This window comes from Poecilia formosa, unplaced genomic scaffold, assembly GCF_000485575.1.
Source record: "Poecilia formosa unplaced genomic scaffold, Poecilia_formosa-5.1.2 Scaffold733, whole genome shotgun sequence".
Lineage (NCBI taxonomy): Eukaryota > Metazoa > Chordata > Actinopteri > Cyprinodontiformes > Poeciliidae > Poecilia > Poecilia formosa.
The window spans coordinates 31,268-42,487 of NW_006800672.1; the positions used below are offsets into that span (position 1 = coordinate 31,268).

Genomic DNA, 11,220 nt, shown 5'->3' on the forward strand with positions numbered 1-11,220 from the left:
CGGCGCTGCGGGGGTTAATGCTTTAGAGAAACACAAAGCTGCCAGGAGCCTCAAGCAGAAATGACAGGTTTTGAAAATCTTCACTCTAATGCAGTAAATTCATCCCTGATATTTATAGTTTCTACAGTCTGAACTTTTATTCAAAGTGGCTTTAAAAAGGTTCTGACATTTGACTCTGGATTTAACTGAACATAGTTCATATGATGAGTTCAGCAGGTGCTCAGTTCCTGCAGGTCACAGGTGTCAAACTCCCGTCCTGCCGGCCCGCTGTCCTGTAACCTTTAGATGAGCCTCTGCTGCACCACCCGAATAGAATAATCAGGTCATTAAGGCTCTGGAGAGCTGATCTACACCAGGAGGAGGGAATGAAGCCGTTTCATTCTAGTGTTTTGTACCTGTGGCACATCTAAAACCTGCAGGACTGAGGACTGGAGTTTGACACCCCTGATCCAGGTGTTTGCTAATTGCTGCTGCCGCTAGTCTGGAGGAGCTGAGTGGGGAAGGAGGCAGCAGCTCTGAGTTTAGGCAGTGGTTGCCATGGAGATTAAAGGAGTTTCTCAGACGTTCATGAAAGAATCAAAACAATTTGCGACGTGTGTTTTAGATGAGGGAACAACATTTACATCACACCGCCCCTTTAACTGTTTAAAGGGGCGGTGCTACGGCTTGTTGAGTGGCCGTTCAGAAAGTTCTGCTGCTTCCTTATTGGCTGACGAGGCGCCACTGGATGCAGCTTTGTGCCAATACGCTTCTGTTCGCCGCCATTTTTGTGTTTAGACTGTAACCTTTGAGATGTGGGCGTGGCCAGTAGTCCCTAAAACAGCTTAAAATAAAAGTAAAATAATCTGAGAATGATTTTTATTTTATAAAACATGAAAATGTTTTGTATCCCAGATTTATACTAACATGTTGAGTAAGACAGATGGTAGTATGATGTTGTGTTACTTTGACTGGTCCATGTTTGTAGTCTCTCCTGGCTGTGTTACTTTGACTGGTCCATGTCTGTAGTCTCTCCTGGCTATGGATCATGCTGTTACTTTGACTAGTCCATGTCTGTAGTCTCTCCTGCCTGAGGATCAAAGTAACGGACCAGTTACTTTGACTGGTCCATGTCTGTAGTCTCTCCTGGCTGTGTTACTTTGACTAGTCCATGTCTGTAGTCTCTCCTGGCTGTGGATCATGCTGTTACTTTGACTGGTCCGCCTGTGTTCCCACAGCGCCGTTTCCTCCCTTTGTCATCATTCTGCTGGTTCTGCTCAGTGTGTGTCTGACTATTGCTACCGTCCTGGTGTATAAGAACAGACGCTACTTCAAGCAAGGTGAGTGAGTGGAACTGCGTTTCCCATAATGCCGCTGGCCCGGCCGGCCCGGCTCACCCTGTCTGTCCTCCTGCAGCCCGGGCGGCCCAGGAGCAAGAAGAGCAGAAGGAGGAGGAGGAGGAAGAGGAAAATGATTATGGTGATGACATAAAGTTGAACTCAGAGGATTAACATCATCAACGTCTCTGGACTCGCTAAACAAACATCATTTCAGAGGAACTTTATGTTTTTAAACTAAAATAAAACTAATTCCACTGGTTTTATTTAAATCTCAGGTTTGGTGGAAAATTAAACTTATTGAGTAAGTTTAAAACATCCAGTCTAAACATTAATATGCACTGATTTTACTGGATTTATGTAAATAATCTGTAGTTAAGCTCCATCTAACAAACTGATTCATTTCACTGACTTAGATTTTTGTTTTAATTCAGAAAAAGGAAATACCAGATCAGCAATTAATCAATTGATCACATGATGAATTAAAATGATCTGGATAATAATTTTTAAGTGCAGTTTTGCTCAGACTTTATCATTTTAATCAGCCTTTCTGTGACTTTGCTTAATTATGAGAATATTATCAGAATAAAAAAATAATTTTATCAACAGATGCATTAAAATTATGAGAAAAAAGTTAAAATCATTAATTTAATAATTTTTCATGATGGAAGTTTCATAAAATTACTATTTTATTCGCCTGATACGACAGAAGAGCTTCAATAATCTGAGCAGAAACAAACCTGAGTCCAGAGGGCAAAGGTCAGATTGTTTTAACTTATAATTATTGACAGATTAGATTTGATGATGAAGCTGAATTATAATTTTAAATTTATGAGTAAATTAAAGACTATTTCCTCATCTTATGAAATTCAAATGTTTTCCAACAAAATGAACAAGTGATGATGAACTGCTGAACCAGTTCAGCTCCAGTTATCTGACCTGGAACCAGTTCAGAGCAGACGAAGCAACCTGAGCTGCAGGTTGCTGCAACTTCCTGGATGAAGCAACATCAGAAACCCATTGAATCTTTGAACCAGATGGAGGAAGCGAGCAGGTAGAGGAGATGATTAAGAGCTGAGGCTCCGCCCCTTTAACCTGATAAGCTGAGGCTCCGNTTATTGAGTAAGTTTAAAACATCCAGTCTAAACATTAATATGCACTGATTTTACTGAATTTGTGTAAATAATCTGTAGTTAAGCTCCATCTAACAAACTGATTAATTTCACTGACTTAGATTTTTGTTTTAATTCAGAAAAAGGAAATACCAGATCAGCAATTAATCAATTGATCACGTGATGAAGGTTTCATAAAATTACTATTTTATTCTGATACAACAGAAGAGCTTCAACAAACTGAGCAGAAACAAACCTGACTCCATAGGGCAAAGGTCAAATAGTTTTAACTTTATCATAATTATTGACACATTAGATTTGATGATGAACATGAATTAGGTTACCCTAACCCTAACCCGCCCCCTTTAACCTGATAAGCTGAGGCTCCGCCCCTTTAACCTGATAAGCTGAGGCTCCGCCCCTTTAACCTGATAAGCTGAGGCTCCGCCCCCTTTAACCTGACAAGCTGAGGCTCCGCCCCTTTAACTTGACAAGCTGAGGCTCCGCCCCTTTAACCTGACAAGCTGAGGCTCCGCCCCTTTAACCTGACAAGCTGAGGCTCCGTCCCTTTAACCTGATAAGCTGAGGCTCCGTCCCTTTAACCTGATAAGCTGAGGCTCCGCCCCTTTAACTTGATAAGCTGAGGCTCCGCCCCTTTACCCTGATAAACTGAGGCTCCGCCCCTTAAACTACGGAGCCTGTAGAAAGTTTTCACCTCGGGATGTTTTAACGTTTTTATTGCTTGAACAAATCAATTATGATCAAGAAAATTTGGCTTTTGTGACAAAAATAAATAAAATATTTTTTCAGACGAATCTGTTGCTGAGAAATAAAATGATTTTTAAACTGATGATCAGCCTCCTCTTCATCACCTCCGTCCTTCATCACTGGAGCAAATCAAACCTCCATCTAACTAAGATCTGTTGATAAAGACTCAAATAGTTTCAATCCAGATGTTTTTAACCGATGGACTGAAATGTGTTTACGGCAGATTAAAGGTCAAAGGTCAGAGTTGCTGTAGTGAAGCAGAAGCCGCAGGTGTGGGTATGACCAGCAGGTGGCGCTGCAGCACAGGATTACATTCAGAAAAACAGATGAACCAGGAAGTGAGACATTAGTGTGGAGGTGACGTCATGGTTCCACCAGATAATCTGAAGTGGCGACCCCTGGAGACGACCCATTAAATAATCAATGTTTCCTCAAAACCAGGAAGTTTAACTTTGAAACGAGAAACTGGAAGAAACCTAAAGTTCAGATCAATATTTCTCCATGTGGACTGATTAGTTCTAGATTTATCTAGTAAATTTAATTATTTAAAAGTAAACATTCAGGAAATGTCTATAAAATCTGCCTCCTTCTGAGAACTGGAATGTTTCAGAGGACAGGACGTGAGTTGGATGGAGTTTCCTGTTTCTGCTGTTGCCATGGAGACGTGCTGACATGAGTTAATGCTTTACTGCTAACATTTTGATCTGTGATGAACTTTAGACGGTCCAGTGAGCCTGAAGCTCCAGATTAAAGTAACAGTTAGACGCAGAGGAGGAATTAAAGTCTGAGTTCAATCGTAGTTTACAGGTTTAAACCACCAGAGGGCGCCGTCCATGAGGTTTGCTCTAGATTCACATCCCAGAGTTTTAAATGAGCCAAACTGACTGAAACATGAGAATCGGGATGAAAAAAGAAACTGAGAAAGAAAGCAGTTTATGGTTTTATTTAGTTATTTAGACAATTAACAGAAAATCAGAGAGTAAAAAAGGTTTTAGCTATTTTTCTGTCTGCTGTCTTAGTGGTAGAAACAAAATCAGCAAAATATACAGAAATCAGAGCAATGAGCAATCACATTACACAAATACATAAAAATAAATACATAAAATGCAGTTTTCACAAACACTTCATCTCTTGTTTTTAGCTCCAATGTCCTGAACAGACCCACAGCATGATGCTGCCAACACTTTACAACCTCAGGAGAATTAAAACCTGAACTTGAACAAACAGCCTGGAGTGAGTCGAACACTGCAGGAACTTTTAGATTAATTTAGATTTTCAAAATAAAACGGTAATAATGCAGGTTCAGATGTTTACATACACTTCATGGACATTAATATCTTTATCCTGATTATTTAAAATAACTGCAGTGATTATTAAATAAGAACCAAGAACACCAGCTGATATTAAACATCAGATAATCTAAGAGAAAAATCTACATGTCAAAGTAAACATAACACAAACCTCCAGTAAAATCTGGTTAAATGTTGCACACAGATAAAGAGAAAAGCAGGATTTTAACCATTTTAACAGAACTGCTAAACATTATTAGACTGGTTCATTTCACACATTACTCATATATTTTCCATAAAGCTGAGGTTGAGTCCATTCCAGAATCAATATCCATAATAAAACCAGTTTGGATCTCATTCTGTTCCAGCAGCAAACTGGTTTCCATCAGACCAAACCAATCAACCTCAGACTGGAACCATCAACCACAGCGAGCCAGGTTAGCATCTCAGACAGGTTAGCATCTTAGCCAGGTTAGCATCTTAGACTGGTTAGCATATTAGCCATGTTAGCATCTCAGACATGTTAGTGTTTCAGACAGGTTAGCATCTCAGACAGGTTAGCATCTTAGCCAGGTTAGCATCTTAGACTGGTTAGCATATTAGCCATGTTAGCATCTCAGACAGGTTAGCGTTTCAGACAGGTTAGCATCTCAGGCAGCGCTAATCAATAAAAAACAGCAGTTCTGACTGTGACACCCTGAGATGAACTGAAAGCTGCAGCTAAAGGTTTTATAGTCACAGAAACGTGGAGCTGATTGGCCACAATGACAAGAAGAGTGTTTGGAAAACAACTGTCCAGCATGGTGGTGGCAGCATGATGCTGAGGGTCTGCTTTGCTCCCAGTGTTTCTGACAAAGATAATAATGCATAAAATTCTATAAAAATGAACAAATGAAAGTCAGACATTGTTTTTTAAACATGATTCAACAGAATTATTTTAAAAATAAACTCATGAAACAGACCTGGACTAAATGATGGGACCCTGAATGAACATGTTAAATCCAGGTGTGTCACTAATTAGGTGTCTACATTCCTGTAATCAGTCAGTGGGCCTTTAGATGGCGCTACAGGTCGTCACTGTGCTGTGTGCTGACTTGGTGTGGACCAAACTCAACATGGACCAGAGGAAGAGAAGGAAAGAAAATTATAGACAATCATGTTAAAGGCCATCAGATCGTCTCCAAGCAGCTCGATGTTCCTGTGACTACAGCTGCAAACATTGTTCAGATATTTAAGGTCCATGGGACTGAAGCCAAAATAACTGGACATAATGGCTGCAGGAGGAAAACTGATGAGGAAACAAAGAGACGGAGGATATGAAGGGTCCAGAAAAACTTCATCAGGAACATCAGCATCAGATCGGACCATCTGATGTTTGAGCCAAAGTGAACTTAATGGGAGACGACGCTGTTGAAGACAAATCAGAAAAAAACCTGGAATTTGCCAAACTACATGATGACACAAAGATTCTGGGAGATTTTCCTCTGGACAGATGAGACAGAAACTGAACTGTCTGGCACATCAGCTCTACAAAATGAAGCATCCAGAAAAGATCACTGTCTCTACTGTGAAACACGGAGGAGGCTCTGTTATGCTCTGGGCTGCTATGCTGCATCTGATACAGGGTATCTTCAATCTGTGCAGGTTATAATGAAATCTCCAGACTACCAAGGGATTCTAGAGAGAAATGTGCTGCTCAGTGTCAGAAAACTTTGGTCTCCTTATCCAGGTCAACAGGAAAATGATCCAAACACTCGGCTAAAAACACCCAGGAAACATTAAACTACTCTGAAGTGACCTCTGACCCCTGACCTGAATCCTGAAGTGACCTCTGACCCCTGACCTGAATCCTGAAGTGACCTCTGACCCCTGACCTGAATACTGAAGTGACCTCTGACCCCTGACCTGAATCCTGAAGTGACCTCTATGACCTCTGACCTGAAGGAGCTGAAACATGTCGTCGTTTCAGACCTGAGAGCTGCAGCCGTTTGCTGCTAAGCAGAGATAAAATACCTGCTGAGGATCAGAATCTCACTGACAGTTTCAGGAATCAGGTTAAACCAGAATGTCGACATTTTGCCTCATTTCTTTGGAAACTGAGTTAAACAGTTCAGATAATCAGATATTTATAACCACATGACTGATGTTTCAGGAGGAACAGGAAGCTGCAGCTTTTCCTGCTTCTGGTTTTAAACTCAAACATTTCTCACCATGAACATCGTCAGGTTTTCAGTTTTTAATCTCCCCTCAACAACTGGGCGGCTAATCACTAAATATAAATCATGTAGAGAAGAGGAACTGATCAGCTTCTCGTCTCTATCAGCAAATATCACATTTTACCACAGAGCAGAAAAACGCTTCTAAAACTATGATCGGAAAAAATGACCAGAAGCAGAAATGTTCAGATAGCAGCTGCAACATGTGAACTTCTGCTTTTAGATGTTAAAATAACCAGGAAATGTAAAGTTAGAGTGAAACTGAGAAGCTAAAAGGAGCTGATTTTACTCTGACTGCAGCTTAAAGGAGCCGTCAGGTGGAAGAAAAGTCTGGAAACATCAGAGTCTGAAGCAACGATGGGAAGAAGGTCAAACTTTTTACACGAGAAAAACAGATTCAGACAGGAAACAAAATGCAGAGTTTCTGCCGCTGGTGTTGGTTTATCAACAGGCTGCACTAAGTTACTGAAATTATTAAAATGAGATTATTATTTTAATAATAATGAGAAATGAGAAATGTTAAAGTTCAGGTTACATAAGCAGTCAGGCTGATTTATTTTGCACAAAGAGAAGCTGAGTTAGATCAGCCTCCTCTTCATCACTCCTTCATCACTGCAGCTCTCAGCAGCTGAAGATGCTGTAATTAAAACCTTCATCTGAACTCAAATAAAAACTGAAAATACTCATTTAGTTCATAAAACTGGTTTTAAAGGAAACGTTTCATGTTGAGTTGTATTAATATTTTAGAATCTCCAGCTTTTCATTCGTCCTGCAGCCTGATATACATCAGGATAAATCAGAGCTCTGATATTCAATTTTAACCAAATTATATTTTGAGTTTTCACCTTAGTTTTCTGCAGTAAATTACAGTTTATATTTTAATTTATTCTGTTCAGGGTAACAGTAACAAATATGACACCTGTTGTCTTTGAATAAAACAGAAACACAAGAGAGGAACAAAGATTGTGGAGATTAATGGATCATAAAACTCACCTCTAAACCTGAGACTAACATGACATTAAAGTTACATAAAAAACTAAATAAATTTATTCATTTATTAACCTGGATTCTGATACTAGAAAATAATTTATTATGAAGCATTAAATAAAATCCCTTCCATCTTTAGAAGCTAAATTAGCATGAAGCTAATCTGAAATTTAAATTTCCAGATGAAAAACATTCAAACATTTCAACCCGGATCTTAAAATCCAACATGGCCGCCACACAGTAAAAGCTGCTGTAAGAAATGTTTTATATCCTCTTCTGGTCAACATGTTGCTGCAGAGATAAAATAAAAGCAAATAATTAGCTTGTTAGCTTGTTGTTAGCTTGAGTTGCTCTTAGCCATTACCTCAGTCTCTGAGTGCATCACTTAGCTCATGCTACTGGTTTCCTGACCTGCTACTGGAAACCAGTTCAGCTAAAAGTGATGTGATGGGCTGATCCCAGTAGATCCGACTCAGTGATGAGAAGCCAACAGCTGCTGGAGGTCAGAGGTCAGCTCTGGGTGACCTCACTGAGGAGTAAAGAACATCTGGATCTGGTTGATTCTCTGGAAACAAAAACAAAAAGTTTGATACATAGTTTAAACTACAGCAAAGAAACAGGATAATAAACTTATTAATAAAGGCAGGATGTGAGCTGAGAAGTAATGAGTTTAAACAAACGTCACATTTTTCATATTTTCTTCCTCAGGATTTATCTCCATGTGTCGACTTTCTGTATTTGTTTCAGTCATAAAGAGAAACAATCCTCCTGCCGTCACTTCAGATTCCTGACATCGACTTAAAGAGAATAAAAAGATCAAATAGTTTTGATCCATTTGATTTTTATTTCACTCAATAACAAGTCAGAATAATTCATGTAACTCAGAAATCATGAGAAAAGGAGCAGAAGGAAGTAGAAACATTTCTGTAAAGAGAATATTATCTGTTCACCTAAAAACTATTTTAGATACAAAAATACACATAAAACATCAGTTTGTCCCTGTTTGGTTTTGATTCTGTTTTCTCCTCTGTGATGGACCAGAGGTCGGTCCAGTCGGTTCTGCTGGTTCTGCAACCAACAACAGAACCCAAACTAACTTCTCCCTTCTCAGTCTGGAATATTCTGTTATTTTGAAGTTATTTTTGACAGGTTTGTTGAATAAAGCAGATTATTTTGCGTTCAGATTGTGCTGTTTGGACCAGCAGGTGGACCGGTCAGTTCTGAACATTGATGGATCGGGTCGACCTGAACAGGCAGCAGGATGAACTCAGAAAACATCAGACCTTTAAACGCTGCGGCTTCACAGCTGATTCTGATATTTATGACAAACATCTTTAATTTACCAGATTCTCCCAAAGCTGGTAAATGAACCAGTAACATGTCTGCAACTGGACATAAAGTTTGGACCTGATCAGATCCAAACGGGACACTTCATCTGGATCCTGAAATGTTTTTATCAAAAATGATGAAATAAGAGATAAAACTCTGTTAGTAGAAAGTAGAGTTTAGGACAGAATGTCGACATTTTGCCACATTTCTCTGAAACCTGATCAGATCATCAGATTAATCTGATATTTATAACAATGTTTCAGCCTGAGATCAGGAGGAACATGAAGCTGCAGCTTTTCCCTCCTGTTTCTGTCATGAACATCATCAGGTTTTCTCTCGTCTCTGCAGCTGCTCAGCCAAACTAAATATAAATCCTGCTGATGTGCTGAGAACAGGAACTGATCAACTTCCTGTCTCATCAGAAAAACTTAACACATCTGACCACAGAGGAAAAAACCGGTTCTAAACTTATGATCGGAAGAAATGAGCAGAAAACAGAAGCAGAGACGTTCAGATCAGATAACAGCTGGAGGAGGAAGAAGAACTTCTGCTGTTAGATGTGAAGAAAAAAACAATAAAATGTAAAGTTAGGATGAAAACTGAGGCTAAAAGGAGCTGATGAAACTGATGGCTGCTTACAGGAGACATTTACATGCATTATTATTATTATTATTATCATCATCCAGCATCGTTGGACCAGATCAATACTCAGAGTGTATTGATCAGCTTTGTCTCTATTTTTAAAATGTGACTTGAATAAAATCCAATCTTCCCTCCTTTTTTCTTCCTAAAAGCATCAATCAGGCGTCTCTATTCAAACCAAACTGACTTTGTTTTTACCGTTTCAGTGAGAAACTTAAAAGTTTGATGATCAGATTCTGTTCTGGTAAAAATCATTTCCTCATTTCAGCTCAGACCTAACAGACATCAGGAATCCCGACTCCAGTCCATGTTTCAATGCATCTCTACTCAAACACACGAATTAAATTAAATATCTCACGTCTGGTAAACAGACATGAACCTGTTCAGGTGTTCAGGCATCTAGAAGGATGACAGCAGCTCTGAAGGACCTGAACAATCCTCAGGTAGTGAAACATTCATCAGGCTCTGATTCCCTCCATCTGAGTCAGAAACATGAGGCTTTGACAGGTTTCTATAACTCAGTTCTGCTCTTTGCTCCAAACTGCAAGAACTCTGGGAAAATATTTAACTTTCTGTTCATGATCTGATGGAGAAATGAGAAAAACTTCATTATTCTGGAGAAAACAAAGATAAACAGATAAATTGTTTTCACGTTAAAAACAATTTAGGTGAGAACGGCTCTCTGCTTCTCGTTTTGATGGAAAGTTTCACCATGATGATGAAAGGATGATTGTGTTTTCACAGGAACAGTTTGTTTCGCCACAGAGAAACAGAATGACGAAGCAAACAGACGGATCACTTCTGCTTTCTGCCACAATGAGACTCTGCTGCCGGGCTTTGACTAGGCCTTCTGTCTGAAGCTGCTCCTCTGGTAAAGTTTAAATAAGGAGATGTTTTATTTACAGCAGCTTGTAAAAGTATTGATAACCCTTAAACTTTTCATATTTTCACATTACAAACACAGGCATAAATACATTTAATTGTAATTTAATAACTGTAAGGTAGAATAAAAATGCCTGAGAACATGACTCAAATAATTTTTTAACAAATAAAAAAAAAAAACTGAAAAATGTTTTCCAAGTTGAGCTGTGTTATAGCAGATCCATTTGGATCCATTGAAGGTTTAATCACCAGCAGTCAGTGTGTTTCTGTGACAACCAGTGGAAATGTCCACAGACTGAAGAGTTTTTAGTCTGATTCACTGAAACAAAGAACGTTGCAGCAAAATCCTTTGATAACCTGATTCACTATAAAGCCTCATCTGTAGCAGGTTACAGAGGAAATTATATATTTTCTGCTCATCAGCATCGTTTGCAGAAGCTGCTCTGGTGAAAAACCTCCTGATTATTTCTGATGCTGAATCAGAACCAACATTCAGAGCATCTCACCTGCAGCAGCGTTTCTGATGCAGGAGGAAACATCTGTCAGGATTTTGGGTTTTTCTGGGATTAGAGTTATTATTATTTTTATCTGTTTTGGATTCATTATTAGTTTTGATCAGCTTGTGTTTTATTTAGATCAGTTTGTTGTTGGTTGTTTCAGTCAGATCGTGTTAATGTTT

The 11,220-nt window shown here is 39.1% G+C and overlaps 1 protein-coding gene across 1 annotated transcript in view; it reads right to left on the bottom strand.

Moving 5' to 3' along the window:
* Window positions 1-8,176: 8,176 nt before the first annotated feature.
* The window catches only part of LOC107834727 (Fc receptor-like protein 1), a 15,999-nt gene continuing 12,955 nt past the window's right edge, over window positions 8,177-11,220 (bottom strand). Inside the window, exon 9 of the mRNA XM_016666515.1 lies at window positions 8,177-8,253. Coding sequence (XP_016522001.1) covers window positions 8,192-8,253 — 62 coding nt within the window. The 3' untranslated portion in view covers window positions 8,177-8,191. The remainder of the gene's footprint in view (window positions 8,254-11,220) is intronic.